This window comes from Canis aureus, chromosome 11 (assembly GCF_053574225.1).
Source record: "Canis aureus isolate CA01 chromosome 11, VMU_Caureus_v.1.0, whole genome shotgun sequence".
Taxonomy (NCBI): Eukaryota; Metazoa; Chordata; class Mammalia; order Carnivora; family Canidae; genus Canis; species Canis aureus.
The window spans coordinates 49,622,950-49,647,574 of NC_135621.1; the positions used below are offsets into that span (position 1 = coordinate 49,622,950).

The following is a 24,625-nucleotide window of genomic DNA, read 5'->3' on the forward strand; positions in this document are numbered from 1 at the left end:
AGGTCTCTTCATAGCTTTCCCAGGTCCCAATGATCATAAAAGCACAGCTTTCAGATCATATTGTTTCTCTTGGAAGAAATGGTTGATATACCATATGTGAAAGCAGGACCAGTTTGTTACTAAAAGAGCTACTTTTTCTTGCAGTCATTTAGTCACATTACAGTTTCTAGGTGACAGGCATCTGTGAGAAGAGAATTAGAAAGTTGCTTCAGGGACAAATGGAGGGAAAAAATAGTCAACCTCCTGTTCAGGGTGTGAGCCAATCTCAGCTGTCAGTCTGCTGGTAATTCCTGCCTACTATTTATAAACTAAGACTCAAGATAAATGTACTCGATGACAAAATGTTCCAAACAAATGCAAAATAAAATGATCTAAAGATCCAAAATTTTTTGAACAGTAAAATTTAAAGTTTCTGTTTCTTAAGTAGAATAAAGCTGCATACACATACACAAGGTAATAATGAAATAAAAGGCATAAAGAATTCCCGAGTAAAAAAGGAATCAAATTGCTAAACTAAGCCAAGATACCATAAAAAGAAAAATAATTTGAAAGACTAAGACGTAAAAAAAAAAAAGACGTAAAGAGTAAAAATGTCTAGGAACCAGAGATAAAAAATCAAAAGCAAAAACCAACAAGAAACAGACAAAAAACAAAACCCACACAAGAACTCACAAGCTTGAGCTAAGAGCATACATTAAATAAAAAAAGAATCTAGTAAAATAAGATGAAAAAAAAATTTTTAAAAAGAGAAGCCACTCAAGTATCCATCGACAAATAGAAATATGGTATATATGTATATACAATGGAATATTATTCAGCCATAAAGAGGATGAAGTTCTGATGTATGCTACAACATGGATGGACCTTGAAAACATTTTAAATGAAATAAGCCAAACATAGAAGAATACCGTACGACATGAATTAACTCAACAGGCAAATTCATAGAGACAGTAGATATAAGGTTACCAGGGGCTTGGAAAAGGAAGCAGTGAGGAATTACTGTTTCATGCATACATTTCTTTTGGGTGATGACAGGATTTTAGAAATAGCGGTGATGACTACAACATTCTGAATGTAATTGCCACTGGCTAATTTTAGGTTTATACACATTTTACCACAATAAAAAAATGAGGTAGTAAAAACAGACTAAAAAGAAAAAAACCAGTACACAACAAAACATTTTAAACCAGAGATTAAAATATTAAAATAATATGGTAAATTATTGCAAAAGTATCACTCCCAAATGAAATTTAAAGAGCCTAAGGAACATAACAAGTTTATGGTAGGGAGGTATGTCAAAGTGGCAGCAGCATAAATAGATAGCTTAATATCAGATAAGTAGGATGACCATGTAATTTACCATCCTAACCAGGACATTTCTGAGAGGAAAGGGGACCCTATTAATAATTACACAGGGACAACAGGTGTAGATTGGGACTGTCCTAGGCAAATAGGAATGTGTGGTGACTCTACACATAAAGGTAATCAGGTCCTCAAGGTTGAGGTCAAGCCCACAGCTTGGGGTCTTGCCAAAGTACAACAGTCTGAAACCATCTTCCTGAAGGACCCAAGTGGTAAAAAATGCAAGCCTTTTTTTTTTTTTTTTTTTTTAAACAAAGGATTAACACAATTACATAGAGTTATTCAAGTTTACTAATTTGGGATTCATAAACAATTAACATCTTATTAGATTTTGTTAAAAGCTATTACGATATTCTGGGAATTCAGGAAGCTGAATTATACTTTGAAACGCACAGATTGGCAACCTTCTCAGGTCTCCTCCCTCCTTGGGAGCTTTGTACTCTATCATTCAATAAAGTTTACTATCACTCGATAAACCTTGCTTTGCTGCCCACAGAATAAGAAAAAAAAAAAAAAAAGAAAAAGGAAAAAAGATATGCACTGGCAGGTGTAAAGATTTCCTTTTTTTTTTTTTTTTTAGGTGTATAGATTTCCTAACGTGAATCATTTTCTATAAATACACATCTTTATATATTACATTACAGTGCTAAAAATTTATACATGTATATGCTTTTATACTTATATTGAACTATAGACAATTAAACCTTAACATTTTAAAAATTAAACTAGAACTACTGAGAAAATTAGTAACTGAGATCCTATCCATTCTTTATCTTTAAATTAAATTATTTTAAACTAAAATTTAAAACTAAAATTAATCTTAATGACCTATAAACAGGTTAACTTAAAAGTCCATACCTTACTTGAGAAGCTCCGAGTTGGGATGTTTCTTGCTAACTCTGATATCGTGGGTTTACTCTGCAGACACTTGGTTAGGTGATATTTTTTCAATTTTATTCTATTGTAATAATGATCAGCGAAGTTACAGTGATTCAAGTGCTGTTTCTGCATGCATTTCCCAAGGTGAGGAATACTATACTTCAAAGCCTGGAGAAATAATTTGCTCTTCTGCTGCATGATATCAGAGTACCTGGTTTATGCTCCCTTTGGAGCATATGATTTCATAGGTAGGATTACACAGTAGTGGGTTCTCAGAGTATCTAAGATCCGTAGTTCTTATCCCTCCCCTTCAGGGCCATCCACCCCTCAGGTTATGAATAACTGCAGACAGCTGATAACTCAGGTTAAAAATACCTGAGAACTTGTGTAAGTTTAAGTTTCATTCAAATCACACTTCTTGGCAGACGGGACTTAAATGTCTCATTTGTACAGTCAGTCCTATCAGGCTCAAACTAGGCAGCACTGATTCTGGTACACATGGGGCAAACTAAAAAACAATAACAAAATAAAAAACAAAAAAATAAAAATTTGCAAATTTACACACACTTAAATGAAGGCATTCTGGAACTCTTGAGGGTGTTAAGAGGCAATTGCGAAATTCAGAACTTATCTTTGGTACACATATGAAGGATAAGCCAGAAAAGCCTACTTAGTAAAGGTAGAAGAGTGTTGAGTGTTTGCTACGTGCCAGACACTTTTATACACTTTGTCTAATTTAAACTTCATAAGGACCTGATAGAGTTGCCATTACAACGTTCATTTTACAGGTGAGCAAGCTGTGGCTCTGGGAAGTTTCCACAAGTGCCCTGGGTCACCTGGACAGAAAGTAATAGGACAAAAAGTCCAATCTGGTTTGGCTCCAAATCTTAGCCTCCCCACCGGACTTAACGTTAAAGAGGTCTTTAGCTCTTTATTTAAAACAAAACACATCACTTCAGAATGGGGGGGAAAAAAAAAAAAAAGAATGTGAGGCCACCTCTGATTTCTGCTGAAAAGATGGTTCTTTATTAACCCATCAAAGTAAGGCTAGTAAGAAGAGACACCTGGGTTCAGGTCGTCACTCCGGCACTCCCCACCTGTGCCTCAGTTTCTTCATCTGCAAAACTGAGATAATGACACCATTTACCTTATGGAGTCAAGAATTAAACTAGACAATTTTTGTTAAGATCTTAATACGGCGCCTGGCTCGTAGCGGGCACTCAATAGATACCGGCTACTGTGATTTTAAGAAAAGCGGCAAGTATCTTGCACACGGTTGAATGTCATCGTGGAAGTCTTCCGCAAAAGGCCCCTCGGTGTCAAAGGCATAATGCTGCGTCAGATTTACTAGAGATCCCTCGGATCTGCTACGACGCCTCCGCCTCCGCCTCCATCATCTCTGTGTCGCAGCAAAATAACGGGCGAGTGGGCACAAGAGATCAGCAGCCAACACTAACCCCCGCCCCGCCCCCCGGCCCTGTCAGGACCTCAGTCCTTACGCCCATGCCCGCAGCCTCCATCCATCCGTCCGTCCGTCCGTCCGTCCTTCATCGGCAGGGAGAGGACAGTATTGCAAGGCTAGGAATGGGGTGGGGGAGACAAATGGGTGTTCCCGGCGCGACTCTCCACCCTGGGGAGGAGGCGAAGTGAGAGCAAACCGGCTGGGGGCTGCGGGTGGGGGTGGGGGTGGGGGTGGGGTGGCGGCCACCGTTTGCGCCACGCGGAGAAGCGACGCCGGGCAAAGAGCGAGGAGCAAGGGGACTGAGGGATGGCTGCGTGAGGGGACGATGGGGAGAACCCCTCCAGGACACGGTATGCCCCGCCATACGTACGCAAGTTGGAGGACAGTCGGACGCGCTCTGCACACCGAAACGGGAGGGCAAGTCCGAGAATTAAAGCTTTCAGGGAGGAGCGCCGGTGCTGCCTCAGTCCCGTCCAGCCGAAGTCTGCGTTCCGCAGCCCGCAGGACGACAGCCTATCCAGAGCCGCCCAGAGCTGGTTTGCAGCACGCTGGCCTACGTAACCCCAGTCAAGCACGAGCCCTAAGCGGATTTCGCCATCTTTATTATGGTCATGAGTAGTTTCTCCTCCGCCGGAGGTTTTTTTTTAAACCCTGAAAGTTCTAAGATTTTTCGTTCTTTGCTAGTCTTTTGAGCTCACGATGAGGCAGAGGACGGGGGGAGCAGAGAAGCCAGTGTCCCACTAGTTCTGCCGCAACGCCCTTACGGTTTGGTCCGCCCTCACTAAAGATGGCCGCCAACAAAAATGGTGCAATGACGCGAGCCGCGCGGGCCTGGTTGCCAAGGAGACGCGAATACCGGAAATGCGGAATTCGGGGAGGGCGCGCGCTCCAGGGCGGTCGGAGGGAGGTCCGGCTCGCAGGTCCTGACTGAGAAGAAGTCGGCAGGTCCTGGCAGGGGAGAGCTGTCGCCGCGACAGCTCGGGGAAGAGGCGGCTTTAACAGGATGGAGTCGCGAGTCGCGGACGCCGAGGCCGGGGAGGCTGAGCGAGCTGCGGGCGGAGGCCCAGCAAGCAGCGGCGCTTCTCGGGGGCTTCAAGTCTCGGAGCCCTTGGGAGCCGCCCGGTGGAAGCTCCTGCGTCAGGTAAGGAAGAGCCTCACCTGTGCAGTCGGTCTCTGCTCGCAGCTGTGCGGCGGGCGACCGGCCGCGACTCTCCGGCAGCTCCGGCAGTTCCCTCGTAGTTTTGCCGGGAGCCCCCTGAGAAGCGCCCCCTTGCTTCGGCTAAGGGTCCCACCAAAGGGGAGGAATTGGATCGGGTGGGGCGGGGAGGGGGCAGCCAAGGCTGAGTTCCTGGAAAATTCGGGTGGAAGTAGGTCTTCCGTTGGGTATTTGTCTGCATCTGGGGACTTTCCCTTTGGCGCGCCAGCCCGGGTGGTGGGACCGCCGCTCCGCACCCTGCGTTGCTCCTCACTCCCGCTTCTGCTTTACTTACTTCTTTCCCGGGGCTTCCTCTCCCGGCTTCTTAGCCAGACTGAGTGCGGTTCAAGTTTGGCCTCTTTCTGGGAGATCCGCGCGGCTGACCGGGTCGGGACTGTGACGTTGCACGTGCTGTCGGGCCCGGGACGGGGCTGGGTTCCCTCTGGCCTTCCCTGGGCTGTGGGAGCCTCGCGTTGATCTTGCCCGGAGTGACCCGCGAGATTCTTAGCGTCCAAGGTGGGCTAGTCCGGGTGTGTCGGACTTGAGGACTTCAGAGCTGTGACCGTTGCTGATGACCTCAGCTGTATGCAGGTTGGACACATTTCTGATTTGACATCCCCGACCCTCTCTCCAAACTTCTTCCCCGCCTCCCCCCCCCCCCCCAACTTCTTGAACTAAAATCTGTTTGTTGTTTTGCACACCAGGGTTATGCCTCTGCCTGGGGTTTCCTCCTAAAAACTTGAATCAGGAGGATACTTTCCATTTCTGACTTGATTTTTAATTAATTCTTTAAATTTTTTTTTTAAAGATTTTATTTATTTATTCATGAGAGACAGAGAGGCAGAAGGAGGCTCCCCGGAGGGAGCCTGCTGAGGGACTGGATCCTAGGACCCCGGGGATCATGACCTGATGACCTGAGCCGGACTGGATCCTAGGACCCCCGGGATCACGACCTGAGCCAAAGGCAGATGCTCAACCCCTGAGGCACCCAGGCGCTTCCATTTCTGACTGTTGTATTTTGACAAGAATTTTCCAGCAATGGCCACATTATTTTTTTGAGATTGTGTGTTGAGGGGTTACTTCGTTTACAGTTGTCTCCAGTCCCCTTCTCATTATGGTGTCATGACATAACTCGGTGATCATTTCTTTTCTGGTGCTTTGACGGTCTATCCAAAGCATTCATGATCTGGTTTTGTTGCTAATGTTGCAAAATTACAGGATAATGAATGCATGTCTTCACATAGATCACTATCACAGGGATTTTCTACAGTGAAATAAACATCATTTAAAGTTGAATTATGAACATAGCCAATTAGGGCCTTAAATTAATCAATCAAATCTTAGTGTGATGATGTCAGTGAATCTTAGTGTAGTGAGAACTCCAGGTGACCAGCACATAGGTTCACTCTGAGAATGCAGAACGAACCAGGACAAGCTTTGGCTATGGCTGCCATTTGAACTCCTATGCTTTGACATTAGATGTTTTGGTACACATGTGTACTCTGCTTAGAGTCTTGTCTTCTTTCCTACCTGTTGAATGACTTCATTTTTCAGATCTATGTTTTAATGAAGTCTCCTGACTCCATTTGGCTGAGTTAGACCCTCAGCTCACTTTACCAGTGAACCCCATATCATATCACTTTATGATCGTTTGATCAGAGTCCGTCTAACTTACAAGAATGGGAGTTCTTGGGACACCAGGGTAGCTCAGTGGTTGGGCGTCTGCCTTTGGCTCAAGGTGTGATCCTGGAGTTCTGGGATCGAGTCCCACATCTGGCTCCCTGCGAGGAGCCTGCTTCTTCTGCCTATGTTTCTGCCTCTCTCTCTGTCTCTCTCATGCATAAATAAATAAAATCTTAAAAAAAGAAAAAAGAATTGGAATTCTCCCTGGTTTGAAAAGATGATATTTTATTGATCTGCATCCTCTGCACCTTGGACAGTGCCTGTCTAGTTGGTTTTTAGCACATGTCTTTAAGCATCATGGAAAGCCTGAGAGGAGGAACAGGTTTTTTTTATTTTTATTTTTATTTTTATTTTTATTTTTATTTTTATTTTTATTTTTATTTTTATTTTTATTTTTATTTTTATTTTTTATTTTTGAGGAACAGGCTTTAAATGGCCCATAGTATCAGGTCCTCAGTATATTGTATTAGTTAACTGTTAATGAGTAACAAGGAAGGCACATAGGGCAGATGAAAAAGCAGCAATGACCATGACACACATTCACAAACACCTACAGAATGAAATAATGTTGGGGCTCCTGGGTGGCTCAGTCAAGCATCTGCCTTGGGCTCAGGTCATAATCCTGGGACATTCTGGGATTGAGCCCTGCATCAGGCTCTCTGCTCAGTGGGGAGTCTGCTTCTCCCTCTCCCTTTGGTGCTGCCCCTGCTTGTGTTCTCTCTGTTAAATAAATAAAACCTTTAAAAAGTAATATTACTGAGAGGTTTAAATCTTGGCTGAAGAATCTGATTAATGGAATATTTCATAGTATGATTTAAATTAAAAACAATGCCATATGTTTGAGACTATCAGTGTTGAAAGAGCATGATTTTTGTGCCTTTTCTTATCTCTGGTATTGAGCAAATTAACATTCCCTTATTTCCCTTCTGACGTAATGAGTATATAGCACAGAGGGTTATTTGAAGATTTAGTAAAGAGTATGATAAGACATGCGTTATTCTTACTTAGACATTTAGTATAATTTGCTGATGCGCAATCTAGGCCTGGAGTTGTCTTTGGTAAGATTTTTTTATGCATTGTATTTTTATTTTTATTTATTTTTTAAAATTAGTTTTAAAGGTAGAATTTAGTGATTCATCAGTTGCATGTAACAGCCAGTGCTCATTACATCAGGTGCCTTCCTTAATGCCCATCACCCAATTATCCCTTTCCCCCCACCCACCTATGCATTTTTTTTTTTAAGATTTATTTATTTATTTATTCGTGAGAGACAGAGAGAGAGAGGCAGAGACCTAGGCAGAGGGAGAAGCAGGCTCCTCATAGGGAGCCCGATGTAGGACTTGATCCCGGATCCTGGGATCACGCCCTGAGCTGAAGGCAGATGCCCAACCGCTGAGCCACCCAGGCGTCCCTATGTATTGTATTTTTAAAATAGTTTGCCATTCAGACTTGTTTCTTCTTGCGTCAGTTTTGGTAGTTGTATTCTTCTAGGAACTTATCCATTTCATCTAGATTTTCATAATTTTATAATATTCCTTTGCTATTTTTTTAATGCCTGCTGGATCTATAGTGATCTCTTTACATCACATTGATATTTATATTTTCTCTTTTTTTTTCTTATTAGTGTCAAGGATTTGTCAGTTTATTAATCTTTTTTTTTAAAGATTTTATTTATTTATTCATGAAAGATACACACAGAGAGAGAAAGGCAGAGACACAGGCAGAGGGAGAAGCAGGCTCCATGCAGGGAGCCTGATGTGGGACTCGATCCCAGGACTGCAGGGTCACACCCTGAGCTGAAGGCAGACGCTCAACCATTGAACCACCCAGGCATCCCTATCTTTTCTAAGAACCAGCTTTTGGTATTTTAATCCTTCTAGCTATATTTTTGTTTTCTACATTATTAATTTATATTTTTGTTTTCTACATTATTAATTTCTACTTTTTAGGGAACTTAATTTGCTTCTCCCTGTAGTTTTTGCAATGGATGCTTAGCTTACTGATTTAGCCTTTCCACAGATTTCCCTCTAAGCATGAATTTATCTGCATTTCATATGTCTTGAAATATATATTTTTTAAATTTATTTTTATTTTTTAAAGATTTTATTTATTTATTCATGAGAGACAGAGAGAGTCAAGGCAGAGGGAGAAACAGGCTCCATAGGGAGCCTGATGTGGACTAGATCCTGGAACCCAGAATCATGACCTGAGCCAAAGGCAGATGCTCAACCACTGTGCCACCCAGGTGCCCCCTGAAATGTATTTTTATTATTCAGTTCAAAATACTTTCAAATTTCCATTGTTTCCTTTTTTGTTTGTTTATAAGTTATTTAGAAGTATATTGCTGTATGTCCACAGATATTTGGTGTTTTAGGTATGTTTTTAGTTATTTTTCATTTGATTATAACTATTAGGATATTCTATATCTTTAAAAAAACTTTCCATTATGGAAAATGTCTAACATGTACAAAACTAGAGATAATAGTTAATAATCACTCAGATATCCATAAACTTCAAAAATTTTTAGCTCCTGTGACCAACTTTATCTCCATTCTCTTATTACAACTCCCACCTCAGATTATTTTGAAATAAATCTTAGATATATTTTTTCTATAGTTATTTCAGTACATATCTATATAAGATGACATTTAAAAAATAACTAAAATAGAGATGCCTGGGTGGCTCAGCAGTTAAGTGTCTGCCTCCAGCTCAGGGCGTGATCCTGGGATCCAGGATTGAGTCCCACATCGGGCTCCCTGCGAGGAGCCTGCCTCTCCTTCTGCCTATGTCTCTGCCTCTCTCTGCATCTCTCATGAATAAATAAATAAATCTTAAAAAAAAAACTAAAATACCATACCACACCCAAAGTAATTTCTTTCTTTCTTTCTTTCTTTTTTTTTTTTTTTTTAGATTTTATTTATTCATTAGAGACAGAGAGAGAGAGAGAGGCACAGGCACAGGCAGAGGGAGAAGCAGGCTCCATTTAGGGAGCCTGATGTGGGACTTGATCCCAGGACTCCAGGATCATGCCCTGGGCCAAAGGCAGGTGCTAAACCGCTGGGCCACCCAGGGATCCCCCAAAGTAATTTCTTGATGCCATGAGGTAGCTGATCAGTTTCCAAATTTTCCCCATTTGTCTCAAAATTTTTCTTTACAATTTGATTATTTTGAAATATGCAACTCAGATGTAAACATTGTTATTAGTTGATAAGTTACTTAAGTCTTTTTTTAAGTACAGTTTTTATTAATTTAAGTGATCTCTGCACCTAATGTGGGGCATAACCCATGACCCCATGACCATGACCCCAAGATCAAGAATTGCTTGCTCTTCTGAGCTGACCAAGTGCCCTGTTTCATAAGTCTTTTTAATCTAAATGTTCTCTCTCTGTCTCTTTTACCTCTATTAGAGTTTCCCGTAATTTGAATTTTGCTAATTGTCCTTGATGATGTTTAATGTGTTCCTTCATGTCTTATTTTCTATTTCCTTTAAAGTTCCTATTTCCTAGATAGAGAGGCTTGATCAGATTCAGGTTTAATGTTTTTGGTTTGGTCTGGTTTGGTTGGTCAAGATGATGGTGAGTATGCTTTCATTAGTAGTCAAAGTTGTGTCTGGTTATTGCTCTTCTTCTTCTTCTTCTTCTTTTTCTTTTTTTTTTTTTCAAGATTTTATTTGTTTAAGAGAGAGTGAGACCAAGAGAGATCATTCATAGAGGGAGACGGAGAGGGAGAAGCCGACTCACCCCTGAGCAGCAAGCCAGATGTGAGGCTGGATCCCAGGACCTGGATCAACCAACTGAGACACCCAGGCGCCCCTGGATATTTCTCTTCTTGGTGATATTTGTCTAGGTTCATGAATTCATGAGGAGGTTGAAAATGGTGATATTCTAATTGTGTTGTTTCTTCATTTATTTATTGTTATATTAGCATAAATACAAACTTCCCCTTATCATCTATTTGTATATTCTTAGTTATAGTTCATGAAAGACAGAAAAATACTTGATTCTCCTCTTTGTTTACTAATTTTCCGAATAATAAATTGGTTCTCTAGCATCCTTTAAAGATCATCAATGGGGCATTTTATTATTTTATTTTTTTTTAGGTCTTATTTATTTTTTTTTGACATAAAGAGAGTGTGAGACAGTGAGCATAAGCAGGGGGCATGGCAGGCAGAGGGAGAGGGAGAAGCAGGCTCCCTGCTGACTAAGGAGCCCAATGCTAGACTCGATCCTAGGACATCGGGATCATGACCTGAGCAATGGGGCATTTAAAAAAAAAACAAAACCCTGATGAACTTGTGTTTTGATTCCATTACATTTATTTCCTTTGTTAGTGGTCACACTGTCCCATCTTTGGCCAATGGCCCTATTTAAATTGGCTTTGGAGTCCTTTTATTTTTTTAAATTTATTTTATTTATTCATTTTTAAAAGATTTTATTTATTTATTCATGAGAGACACAGAGAGAGGCAGAGACATAGGCAGGGGGAGAAGCAGGCTCCTCACAGGGATCCTGATGTGGGACTTGATCCCTAAACTAGGATCACTCCCTGAGCCAAAGGCAGACGTTCAACCACTGAGCCACCCAGGCATCCCTGGAGTCCTTTTAATATAGCCTTTAATTTTTTATGGCTTTCTTATTTTCTTGTATGCAGCATGTCCTAGGTTCATTTGTCCAATTTATGCCATTTCTCCAAGGGACCTTACTTTGTTTTAATAGAAAATGCTATTTAGAGGCAGCAATGTGGTCGTTAAGTATGCTCATTGCTACTGGTTTGGTCATTGTTTCTAGAACTTTTAAGTGGTCAGATGCAGGAAACATATATTTTTAAAAATGTTTTAATAAGTAAAATAGCCATTATTTTCTTTATTCAGATTCAGAGCTGTAGAGTTTTTGCTTAATATCATTAATATTACAGCTATATTTGTTTCTCCAATACTTAAAAACCCAGTTTTCAATGACCCCCCCCAACAAAACTACTCATTTATCTTAAAACAGACGCACATACATACACAGAATAATATACCTCCCCTTGCCTAGGTAGCAAGCTTTGACATTCTAAGTCCACAGGCTATAAAAGGTGTTGCTTATCTTTTTAGCTCTTTTTTTTGTGGAATCAGATCATTGTCCTCACAAGAAAAGTGATTACAAAAGCCAGGCTCACCTCTCTAGATTTATTTCCTTTTTAAAAGTTTTTAGACTGGTAAATCTTCACTAGCTCTCTACTTTGTTCTCTGCTACCTACAAATAATGTTTTAAGGTACTCTGTCCAGGGGTGTCTGGGTGGCTCAGTTGGTTAAGCATCGACTCTTGGTTTTGGCTTGGGTCATGATGTCAGGGTTCTGGGATCGAGCCCTGTGTCAGGCTTTGGGCTCAGCTTATCCCTCTTCCTTTGTTCCTCCCCCTGTTCTCTCTCTCTCTCTCTCTACTCTCCTCCTCGAATAAATAATTTTCAAAATATATTAAAAAATATTCTGTCCATCTTCTCTAGTTCTCTAGTAAGAGGTTGGTCTGCATTATCTAATCTTCTATTATTGGTATTGTAAGTCCAACTTTGAATGCTGTGTTTATATAATGTAAACACAATATTTGGTTTTATTTCAAAGGTTCTGAAGCAAAAGCACCTGGATGATTGTCTGCGACATGTATCTGTAAGAAGATTTGAATCATTTAATCTGTTTTCAGTAACAGAAGCCAAAACAAGGGCAACTGAAGAGGAAGTTGGTGCATGGTTCCAATATACAAGTGTCTTCTATCCTGAGTACAGCATTTCTCTAAGGTAAACATCACTCCGGTGACGATTTTTTTAAAAGTATTTTTCTCTTGTAGAAGAAAAGCCGTCTAATAAGACTCTCATTATTCATTCTATTGAATTTGCAGGTAATCTTGATCAGAACTTGGGTTTTGTAGCATTGTGTTAGGAAATCCTGCTGCTTTAACTGGGTTTTGTTGTATTCTCAGAACTAAAGAAAAAAATTCTCAGGAATGTAGTGGTATTTGAGGACAAAGTGCCTTGCAAATCAAAAGGTTCTTTTAACCATTCTCTCATAGCATTTGACAAGAAACCAAGTTCTTTTTGAGACAAGGAAGGCTGAAAGTGAAAACAGAATTTTCCAAACTACTCTTGAAGTAGTAGTTATCTGAAAAGTCAAGCTTTAGGATTTTTTCCCATTCATGTTTTGTCACTTTCAGAATGGAATCTTAAGAATAGGAGGAAAAAATTCAGCTGAAAACACTGATTTTGTGAGAAGCATACAGAGTGTTCTGGCTTTAAAAATCATTAAAAAAAAAGAAAAAAGACAGGAGAGTTGCAAACTGAAGTAACAAGATACCATCTTTACTGAATTAATTTTCTCTCACAGTTATAGCCTAGCATGTTGCACTATTACCGTAGGTGTTTGATTTTATAACATCTGCCTTTTTTGACAAGATTTCACATTTTGAAAGGGAGGGAGGAGCACATTTACAGTAACTGTAAGAAGAGCAAAAAACATTTTAAGTGGAATGAGACTGAATAAGGTTTAGGTGAGGCAAGGAATAATTTTAAGAAAAAAAGTTTTCACAAAGGATGTCTATTTATAGTATATGTTTCTTGAACTATTTCAGTTTAAAATATCTAAGCTTTAGAAGACATCATAATAGCTTAAAATTTGGGATCTGGATAAAAATTGACAAGGGTGGGCAGGGAAGAACAATTAGGATCTGGTTTCATAATACTGCTTTGTTGGAAACTCCAAAAAGAAGATAAAAACCTAGGGATTTGTGTGAGCTTGCCTGATATTCATTATGAGATTCTAATTAGAATCTCACATTCTGATGGAGATAAATAGTTTTGTTCTTGGTTAGGAAGGGAAGAAAAATGCATTACTTGCTGACTATGTGCCTCGTACAGAGTGAGGTTCTTTGATATATGCTAACTCATGTAATCCTTACAGTACTCTACAAAATAGTAATGAAGATAATTAAACAATTGGGAGATAGGATCTCTAAGGAAATTAAAAAGAAGTCAGAACAGAGTGATCCAATAACAGTCTTCAGGTATAAAGTTCTAAAACTTACCCTCCAAATTCACTGGTGACAAGATGCAGTAAGTGTAAGATGTGCCAAGAATCATATCCTGACATCTTCAAGGTCCTGGTAAGGGTTAGCTAGAGAGAATGTGACATCATCTATTCATGGTTCTGTTGCAAGTGACCTTACTGTAGCAGGAACCCAGGTGCCAATGTAAACCGAAACTCCTTTCTAATGGCATGGTTCTTTGTGACATATCCATTTTTCAAAAAAATAAACACAAATCTGTCTATATAAATATGACATTGAATTCTAATTTACAGAGAGAAGACAAGTGACTAAGCTAGAACATTGGCTGCAATGGCTACCAAGATGTAATCTCTTTTTTCAAACTAGTTTATTTTTCTCCACGTTAGTAATGCAAAAATCACAGTAGCTTACATGTATTCTAGAGCTGGACGCTACCTTAGAATAATTTTGAAAAGATCAGGACCACATTGGTAAAGGCTGACCACTGAGTGACTACGATGTGACAAGCCCTATTGTGAGTGGTTTACAGGTATTAGCTTATTTAATCCACACAACACCTTATGTGGTAAATACTGTTATTATCCTCATTTCACAGATGAGCAAAATGAAACCCAGAGAGGTTAAATGACTTGCTGAGGTCACACAGCCAAGTTTACACCTCTAGTCAAACCCCAGTTGTCTGGTTCCACAGCCTGTACTTTTAAAAACTTTTATTTTGGAATGATTACAGACATTCAGGAAGTTGCAGAAATAGTACAAGGAGTTTGCATACCCTTCACCTAGCTATTTCCGTTGGTAAAATTTTATATAATGATACTCACTGTCTGTACTTTTAACTTCTACATATACTGGCTCTCCGGAGGCAATCGTGTATGCACTTATTCATTTTACAGATGAAGGGATTGAGGCCCAGATAAACTAAATTTCCTCATTGATTATTCTGAGCAATGTGTTTCTTACTCCATAATTCTGTTACCGTATAGGAAATTGCTGAAATTACTACAATTGCTTAGGTTGGGGAGGATTTCCGCCAACAATAGTTCATTCCATTCCATTGCCAATTTTGTTCACCCTGATTTTTTTTTTTTACCACTTTCTCTTGTTTTCTGTTATATGCCCAACATGGCTCTGCATTCTTGTTTCCTTAATATCTCATTACCAACTCTTTTCTCAACCTGCTTTCAAGACATTTATGTAGCTACTTCTATCATCTTCTTCAGTGTTTGAATTGTGAGCATTCTAAAGTTTAAAAAAAATTACTTGCAGTAGCTAAAAGTAGTGGTTTAGAAGGTAGTTTGGAATGGCGTACCATTATTTTCATCTACATTTTTTAAAGTTTGTTGAGTCAACACTATGGAATGATTGAAAAAAAATGATGAATAGTTTTAAATAAATTTAAATCAATAAATATTTAATGGCACCTTCTATATAGGTTAACAGAAAGAAACGTAAGATATATTATCCTCAAGGCTTTTTTTTTTTTTTTTTTTTTTTTTAAGATTTTATTTATCCATTCATGAGAGACACACAGAGAGGCAGAGACACAGGCAGAGGGAGAAGCAGGCTCCACGCAGGGAGCCCAATGCAGGACTCAATCCCAGGACCCCAGGATCACGCCCTGGGCCAAAGGGTGCTAAACTGCTGAGCCACCCAGAGATCCCCTCCTCAAGGCTTTAAATATGTGAAAAGTTGAATAATAAAGATAATTAAGAAGGAAAAGTGAGCATCCATTCTCAGAACTCTCATTAGGCAGTGCATAACTAATTTCCAAAGGAGTGAAAGACTTCATACAAATTAGGCATTTAGAGATACGAGTGATACTTGTGAGGCCTTGACAGGCAGCGATTTAAATTGGATCTAGAAGTAGTTGGAACTTCTGAGGGAAAGGGAGAAGTCATTTCAGATGGGAGCAAAGGCACGAGAAAATATTCAAGGGGAAAACATACAAGGCAGAATCATAAGTGGTTCTCAAGAACCATCACGATCTCTAGGGGAATGGTAGTCAATATGTGATATATGATGGCTCTGCTTCTGGGTTCTCATGAAAGGCTGAGCCTTTGGGATGTTTTGATCGTTACGGATTTTATTTATATATATATATATATATATATATATTTCACTTTCTCAGTTCTTATCGTCTGACATCACCTGCTCCAATTCAACAGGGGTGGTGCCTATCATGATTAATAATTGTTATCAGTACTTGCTAGTATTGTCCTTCTTAAAATTTCCCTACATATTAATTTCTGTCTTGTTAAAGTTTTATTAGGCTTGAAATGAGTTAAATAACTAGATGCTAAAAAAAAAATAACTAGATGCTTGTGAATTCAAAGTACATAGTTGTATCTTGTTTGTACTATTAAAAGGCGTATAAGTGGTGGCCTAAATTAAAACTTGGACTATTATTTTTTGTCAGCCTTGTATGATGATACTTAAAATGAAGGAATAGCAGGGAGAAGTAGGCAAGTGGGAATAAAAAAAAAAAAATGAGGGAACACACAATTTCCCGTGGTGACTTTTCATCAGCGGTAAAAGTCCGGACAAGGTAAAAGTTAGACAAAATCCCCAAGATGTGTTGTCTTTTCTGTGTATCTAAAGATAGTTGACTGTTTGTTCCTAAGCGAACCATTATAAGTTAGGAAATTAAAATCCAGGGTATGACTCCTACTTTATTCCTTGGGAAAGTCTTTTTGTCTTTTTGATACTTTATTTTTATTTCTTAGAACTTTATAGAAGAGGTTCTTGCAATTAAGTAGATGTTTGTATAGAGAACATCCAGGAGATGTTTATATTAAAATCTGCCCCCCCCATCTCGCTGTTTTGTAATCTACAGTTTGTTATAATCTTTTGTTGTAAACAGAGTTTACTATATTGATACTAGAAATTGTTTCCCGCTCTCCATATTTCAACCCAATTTCAGCGTCATAGGAATTTGCATATTCTGGAAGCTTCAAATACTTACATTATATTTGGAACTATAGAAGTGCCTGAGTTATTCATTTATAAATGTGTATATGTCATAGGTGTAGACAAAGCTGAAAGGCCTGAACTCTCCTCCTTTCTTTGAATAAAACTACTGTTGCCATAGTAATTGCTGAATTAGAAGTCTAGTGTTTTTAACTTTTAGCTTGTCCTGGGAGCTTAGAATGGGCAAGAAGACATCAGGAATGACTTGTCTTGGACTGTGGTGCATCTTTCTAGTACAACATATGCACTGCAGTGAGGTCATATATTCCTTCTGTAGGGAAAGGAAAACAAAATCTTCATCCACTGAATTTAGTATGTACTCTGTGAGAGCCCATGAAATAAGAACTAGCGATGGGAATGGTATGCTTGTGAAATTCAATGTATGGCAGATTATCATTACGTATGTGATAGATAATAAGTATCCATTTAAAGTTTGGCAAGGCTGGCATCCCAGGCACCCCAATAACTGGAAGTGTTTACCTCTTAGTACCCTTCACTTGTTTCACACCTCTCCAAGTCCTCTCCCCCCCATAAACAATAGTTTGTGTCCTATATCTGTGAATCTGGTTTTGTTTTGTTTTTTCATTTTTGATTTGCAGTCCCCCGATGACTAAAGATGTCCATCCTTTCATGTGCTTTCACTTATATGTGAAATTATACAGCATTTGTCTTCTCTCTGACATATCTTCTGTCTCACTCTTTAGCCATTTATTTTTGAAAGAGTTCCAAAATGTGTTGTATCTAGAACCGTTTTCAAATCTTTTCCTTCTATAAACCTCTCTTTTTTCTTCTGTAGCCTTTTAGGGCTCATTTTACACTCTGGCCCACTCTTTCTTTTTTTCTTCTTTTTTAGACTGAAATTCAATGGTTTTTGTATATTCATGTTGTGCAGTCGTCACCACTGCCTAATTCTAGAGATCTTTTTCACCCCAGGAAGAAACCCCATACCCGTTCATGGTGATTCCCCATCCTCTTCCTCCCCACCAAACCCTGGCAACCACTAATCTACTTACACTCTGTATGAATTTACCTATTCTGGACATTCCATATAAATATAATCATGCAATATGTGGACTTTTATGTCTGGCTTCTTCAACTTAATGTTTTTGATTCATCTGGGTTGTATCATTATCTCATTCCTTTTTATGGCTGAATAATATTCCATCGTATGGATAACACCACGTTTTGTTTATCGTTTATCAATTGTGGACCTTTGGGTTGTTTCCACTTCCTGACTATTGTGAGTAATGTTACTATGAACATTCATATGAACATTCATATGCAAGTTTTTGTGTGACTGTGTAAGTTTTTAATTCTCTTAGGAATGAACCTAAGGGTGAAATTGCTGGGTCCCATGGTAAATCTTTGTGAAGCATTTTGAAGAATGGTCAAATTGTTTTGTACAATGGCTGCACCATTTTACATTCCTATCAAGAATATGTGAGGGTTCCAGTTTTTCTCCATGTTTGCCAGCACTTGTCATTTTTCCTTTATTATTATTTTTTGTTTTAGTCATTCTAGTGAGTATGAAGTGATATCTCACTGTGGTTTTGATTTGCAGTCCTCTGATGACTAATGATTTCCATTTTTTCATGCGCTTATTGGCCATTTGTATATCATCTTTGGAGAAATGTCTATTCAAGTGTTTTGCCCATTTTTAACTGGGTTTTCTTTTTGTTGTTGAATCATGAGAGCTCTTTATATATGCTGGATACTAGACCCAGTTATTTGCAAGTGTTTTCTCCCATTCTGTGGGTTGTTTTTTCACTTTAATGATAGTGTTCTTTGATAGACAAAAGTTTTTCATTTTCATCATGTTCAGCTTATCTAGTTTTTCTTCTCTTTTTTTTGTGCTTTTGGTACTGTAGTTAGCTCTGGCTTATTTTTAACCTCTAGTTTCAGCCTCTTGATATCCTTAGACTTCAAACTTTTTATTTTTTTATTTTTTAAAAAATATTTTATTTATTCATGATAGAGAGAGAGAGAGAGAGGCAGAGACAGAGGTAGAGGGAGAAGCAGGCCCCATGCAGGGAGCCTGACGTGGGACCCGATCCAGGGTCTCCAGGATCACGCCCTGGGCTGCAGGCGGCGCTAAACCGCTGCGCCCCCCGGGCTGCCCCAACTTTTTATTTTAAAAAAGATTTTATTTATTTATTCATAAGAGACAGAAGGAGTGAGAAGCAGAGACATAGGGAGAAGGAGAAGCAGGCTCCATGCAGGAAGCCTGATGTGGGACTTGATCCCAGGACTCCAGGATCACACCCTGGGCTGAAGGCAGATGTTCAACTGCTGAGCCACCCAGGCATCCCGAGACTTCAAACTTCAAGCTCTGCCTCAGTGTCTTGCTCCCTAGTCCTCCTTACTCCATAGGCCATTCTTGGGAAAAACTCAAAAGTCTTCAGTTCTAGGATAGCTTAAAGTGCTTGTGAAAAAAATACTTCTATGCTACCAAATGATGATCACCATAGCATTAGCTAATACTACTATCATGTTACCATTTCTTTTTGTGGTGAGAACGTTTATGATGGCTGTTGTTATTAAGGACTTAGGGAAATAGGTTAAAGACTGGGGATTTAGGGAAAGATGAAGTGAACTTTTTATACCTTGATATGTTGGCAAAAAATTGTTATATAACATTAATTGGCAGTATAATGCTCAGATTGAAGTTTCAGGATCCCTTCCTTGTAAGTACCTTTCTGTCTAACCACACTGTCCAGGTAGGACCTATGTAAACTGTTGAAAAATTAAGGATAGACAAGATCTTATAGATTTGACACATTAATAAAGTAGATTACTCAGTGAACAAAAAAACATTAAGTTTGGGACAAATGAAAGGAAATGTGAAATAATCAGACTGAATCTTTGCCACATTGTGTGCATGAGAGTTTTCCTATAATTAGCATTAATTCTTATGCTATTGAAGTCAATGATTGCTGATATTATTCTTTCATGAGATGCCTTCTTTTAGGATTTCTAGACTTTATAAACTATTTTCATATTTTTTAAGTTATTTAGAGGTGTAGAGTTAGTTTTACACTTTCCCTACTTTCTATCCCATTTAGAAATGTCATAGGCTACACTCTGTTTTTTAGCTTTAACAAATCATGTTTTCAAGAATAGACAAGTTCTGCTTCAGTGATAACTCTGAGAAATCATACTTTTTATTTTGAATGATGCTTTTTAACTTTTAAGCAAGCATTTTACTTCAATTATCCCAGTTTCTGTTTTTTAGAAATATTTAACATTTTTCAAAATATATATTTAATTTCAAATTTTTATTTCACCCTAAATTGAGAAACTTTTAGGAATTTATCCTAAGGCAGTAATGAGAAATGGTTCAATGATGTTTCTGCAAGGATGTTCACTGTACATAGTACAAAACTGGACACAAACTAAAAATCCAACATAAAGCATTGATTCAGTAAATTACGGTGCAGTCATTCATTGAACTGCTTAGCAGCCATTAAATTCATATTGCAAAATACTTGGTGATGTGGGAAACTGTTTATAATATCTTAAAACACAAATTGCAAATATGTGGACAATGTTCTCTAAGTTATTTAATCAAGGTATAAGCATGACATTAATTTGAATATTTATAAATATCAGTAGCTTTTGTCTCTGCATGATAGTATTAGGAGTATTTTTTTATTCTTGAAGGAACCATATATTTCTTTTATATTTACAAAAAAGATTTTTGAGTTCTGTGCCACATTGCTGATCATTTTAATAGCTTCATCTTGCATTTTATTTTTTTAAAGATTTATTTATTTATTTATTTATTATTTATTTGAGAGAGAGAGAAAGCACAAGCAGAGAGAGGGAGAAGCAGGCTCCCCGCTGAGCAGGGAGCCCAATGCGGGCCTCAATCCCAGGACCCTAGGATCATGACCAGAGTGGAAGGCAGACGCTTAACAGACAGAGCCACCCAGGTGGCCCACTTTATCTTGCATTTTAGATATTAAATACTTTATCCTTTTTTCACTCTTGTTCTCTTACATGTGTACTGTAGTTTTCCATGTTAAGGTAGATAACCTCATCTCTGTATAGAATCTTGTATTATTGGTAACTTATTGATAACATTGGTTTCTTAGATTATGGTACTGATGAGCCCAGTGCTTATTTGGCCAATGATGATGGCACATAAATTATTGCAATCTCACTTAGTGACTCTATCAAGGAACTGGGTCTGTATGATAGAAATAAAAAGTTCTTCTGCAAAGGGTTATTTATTTATTTTTTTTAGTTTTAGGTCTAGAAGTCTGAGATCAAGGTGTTACAGGTTTGGTTTCCTCTGAGGCCTCTCTCCTTGACTTGCAAGTGGCTGCTCTCTTCACATAGTTGTTCTCTGTGCAAATGCCCTACTGTCCCAACCTCCTTTTCTTATAAGGACACCAGTCATATTGGATTAAGCCTACCCTGATGACCTCATTTTGTCTTAATCCCCTATTTAAATAAGACCATTTCTCTAAATACATTCATATTCTGAGGTGCCAGGGGTTAGGGCTCAAGCATATGAATTTGGGAGAGGTACAATTCAGTTCACAACCATATATGTCATTTATGATAAATTTAATGACAAAGTGGTGTTGAAGTAAATTGTATTGTGAGTTATTAACAGTTATTGTAAACTATTATAACATCCTCAAGATTTACAGCTGTAAATGAACTCTCCCCTTGTCGGGGAGAACAGAGGGGATTACAGATGTGTTAACAATTTTTGTTGTTGTTAGAGAGTGCGTAGTGGGGGCCTGGGGGACCCTAGAGGGAGGGAGAGAACCTTTTTTAAAAGTTAATATATAGGGCAGCCTTGCTGGCTCAGCAGTTTAGCACCACCTACGGCCCAGGGCCTAATCCTGGAGACCCGGGATTGAGTCCCATGTCGGGCTCCCTGCATGGAGCCTGCTTCTCCCTCTGCCTGTGTCTCTGCCTCTCTCTCTCTCTGTGTGTGTGTGCGTCTCTCATGAATAAATAAATAAAATCTTAAAAAAAATTATCATATAGTGTATTATTAGTTTCATGGGTAGAGTTCAGTGATTCGTTAATACCCAGTGCCCATTACATTATGTGCCCTCCTTAATGCCCATCATCCAGTTACCTCATCCCTCTCCCTAACTCCCATCCAGCAACCCTCAGTTTGCTTCCTATAGTTAAGAAGAGTCTCTTATGGTTTGGCTTATTTTATTTTTCCCTCCCTTCCCCTTTGATCCTTTTGTGTCTTAAATTCCACATATGAGTGAAATCATAAGATTGTTTTTCTCTAATTGACTTATTTCGCTTAGCATAACAGAGGGAGAGAATCTCAAGTAGGCTCCACACTCAGCGCAGAGCCTGACTCAGGGCTCAATCTCACAACCCTGATGTCATGACCCGAGCTGGCATTGAAAGTTGACACTTAACTGACTGAGCCACCAAGGTGCCCCAACAATTTTTTTTTTCAATTTTTTTTTTTTTTTAATCACCACTGGAAAAGTATTGCAAACCCTATGACCTATTGACATTTGGCCCATTTGAATATGAAGAATAGCATCTTTTATAAGTATTAATAAATATCAGTAATCAAATTCGATATATCAGGAGCTGTCAAGTGAATAGAGATTAGAATTAAAGGGAGTGGAATTAAGGTTAATGGGAAAAAGATACAAAACAATTTGTCCCCTGACATTTTGAACCCTCTAATTGTGGATTGTGCAGACCTGAAGGTGTTAGCTCTTTGTGACTGAAGTTCTGAATTTATTGGGCTGATATAGAGGAAATCTATTTATTGTTGAGTGTGGCTCTGGAGGTTGATGATTTATTTTTCTTTTGAGATTCTTCAAGGTAAGATTTTGTTTTGTTGTCTTTAATAATCTACCTTACCTTTAGATAGCTAAAACAATAACAATAAAAAGTATTTACTAATACTTTAAAATGCAGATTAACTATCAAGAATATCACTAAATATTCTGAGAAATGTATTCTGTTATTTCTTTTTCCTTCTCCCTCTAGTGGGCAGAAAATATTTTGAAAATATTACTAGTACTGGGTGGGTATATCACAGTATACAGTCTCAGCTTTTTAAAAAATTAATAAATGGGCAGCCCCGGTGGCCCACCGGTTTAGCACGGCCTTCAGCCCAGGACGTGATCCTGGAGACCCGAGATTGAGTCCCACGTTGGGCTCCCTGCATGGAACCTGCTTTTCCCTCTGCCTGTGTCTCTGCCTGTCTTTCTCTGTGTGTTTCTCATGAATAAATAAATTTCAAAAAAATCTTTAAAAAAATAAATAAAAATAAAAAATTAGTAAATGTTAATATTTCAGAATCATTAAAGAAAATGCTTTATTCCTTTATAGGCATAATAATGGATCTTTGAATGTTGAAGATGTTCTTACAAGCTTTGACAATACAGGAAATGTTTGTAAGTCATATATTCCTTTTGTGGAAATATTTTTGGTGTTTTTAAAAGTGAATTTATGATTAGTGCTTTTTTCACTAATATTTATTATGACAATGTGCATATGTATGTGTGTAATATAAACTCTTACTGTTTTTAGCTGTAAGATAAGCTTCATATAAGATGCACTTACGAAGTGGGATAAAGCTGTTTTTACATTTTGCATTTGTGTGTATGAGTGTGTGTGTGCATGTGTGTGTGTGACAGAATGTAGGTCAGAGGGAGCATAGGACTCTCCAGCACTACCCCTTTTGTTTATTTCCATTTTGGCCTTCTCAGTTAGTTTAATAGATGGGCTGTGTCTGCTGTTTTGGGTACTTTCTTTTCCACTTCCTTCTGCTTCTCTTTTTCACAATGGAATAAAACCAGAACATTTGATTTCCTTGCTGTTAATACAGTGCCAGAGGTTTTTGTTTTATGCGGTATTATATTATAGAACACATTGTCTTTTCATCTAAGCTTCTGATTGTCATGATAGATTTCTCCATTCAGAGAACCATTTTAATAATTATCATGTCATATGATGAAAGAAATCAGCCAAGAATATCTTTATATCACTGTGTTAAACAATATATGACGATCAGAGCTGTGTATTTCTTCATGTGTATTGCATAAGATATTTCTTTTAAGATAGTGAATTATCAATGTAATATGGCCTTTTTACTTTAATTTTTAATATGACATTTTTAAATGTAAAAATTGTACTCAAATGCTTTTTTTCTCAAAGAAAATTTCATAGCTGCAACTGTTCTCTGAACTAAAATAAATAACACTTTGCTAACAGTACTACTTTATCAGATGCCCTCTGATTTTAGATCTGCATAAAGTGATGTTCAGCAATACTCAGGCAACAATTTTGTTTTTATGCCCACATATAGCAAGCTTTTGATAATATATAAAAATTTATATATTTTGTCACAGAAATCTATAAGTGTCCCAAAATCATCCAAAAATATTTAAATAATGTGAGTTTCTTTTTCATAGATAGTGACAAGTGTACCTTTTAGTTTCTACATGTTGGCATTTGCTGAATTCTTTCCCACCTAGGCTTATCTCATTTTTATTGGGGATTAGGGCAAAGGGTGCTAGTGGTGGTTGAGGAAACATTATCCTTTAGTTCTGGGGTAAGGTAAAATAACATTAAGTCAGGCTTATGCATATATGTTTTAGGAACATGATCCTAGAATGTAAATGTGGAATTTCTGATTTGGTAATGTAAAAATCAAGCGTTGTTCCCAGTGGCTCAGTATGAAATAGGGCCACTAGCTGGCAGCATTATGTAAAATAAAAATACTTTCCTAAAGGTCTGTGCTACTATTTTATACATGAATAACTATCTTATCCTTCCCTGACATTTTTTCTCATCAACTTGTTCCACACCACCTTCATCTACCCCTAGTGGTTGCATTGACAAACGGAGGAATTGCATGGAAAGGGTATTTTTTCACTGATGTATTGTTTGGTGAAAAGGTTTGAGTCTTTGGAATGAGACTTATCTACATTTGATTCTTGGCTCTGAAATTCATCTTGAGCAATTTATATTATGTCAGTTTATATCAGTTTATGTTATGTCTTAGAACTGGATAGAATATATAGAAAATGTATT

The 24,625-nt window shown here is 38.3% G+C and overlaps 2 protein-coding genes across 15 annotated transcripts in view; one reads left to right on the plus strand and one right to left on the minus strand.

The window, feature by feature from the left end:
- PREPL (prolyl endopeptidase like) overlaps positions 1 to 4,232 on the minus strand; it is a 70,215-nt gene extending 65,983 nt beyond the window's left edge. For 4 of the 8 annotated variants that reach the window (XR_013389431.1, XR_013389432.1, XR_013389430.1 and 1 more), the window contains exon 1: positions 2,221 to 2,596. Coding sequence is in view for 3 of the 8 variants with exons in the window: in XM_077915241.1 (XP_077771367.1) it covers positions 2,221 to 2,439 (219 nt within the window). In the remaining 5 variants the exon portion in view is untranslated. Of the gene's footprint in view, positions 1 to 2,220; positions 2,597 to 2,616; positions 2,636 to 4,073 lie in introns of those variants that run through there. The other 4 variants (XM_077915243.1, XM_077915242.1, XM_077915244.1 and 1 more) reach the window with 3 other exon arrangements.
- A 328-nt stretch (positions 4,233 to 4,560) lies between these two features.
- Positions 4,561 to 24,625, plus strand: part of CAMKMT (calmodulin-lysine N-methyltransferase) — a 404,255-nt gene continuing 384,190 nt past the window's right edge. For 2 of the 7 annotated variants that reach the window (XR_013389434.1, XM_077915259.1), the window contains exons 1-3: positions 4,561 to 4,844; positions 12,184 to 12,356; positions 22,919 to 22,983. Coding sequence is in view for 6 of the 7 variants with exons in the window: in XM_077915259.1 (XP_077771385.1) it covers positions 4,707 to 4,844; positions 12,184 to 12,356; positions 22,919 to 22,983 (376 nt within the window). In the remaining variant the exon portion in view is untranslated. Of the gene's footprint in view, positions 4,845 to 5,047; positions 5,490 to 10,244; positions 10,458 to 12,183; positions 12,357 to 22,918; positions 22,984 to 24,625 lie in introns of those variants that run through there. The other 5 variants (XM_077915258.1, XM_077915264.1, XM_077915260.1 and 2 more) reach the window with 4 other exon arrangements.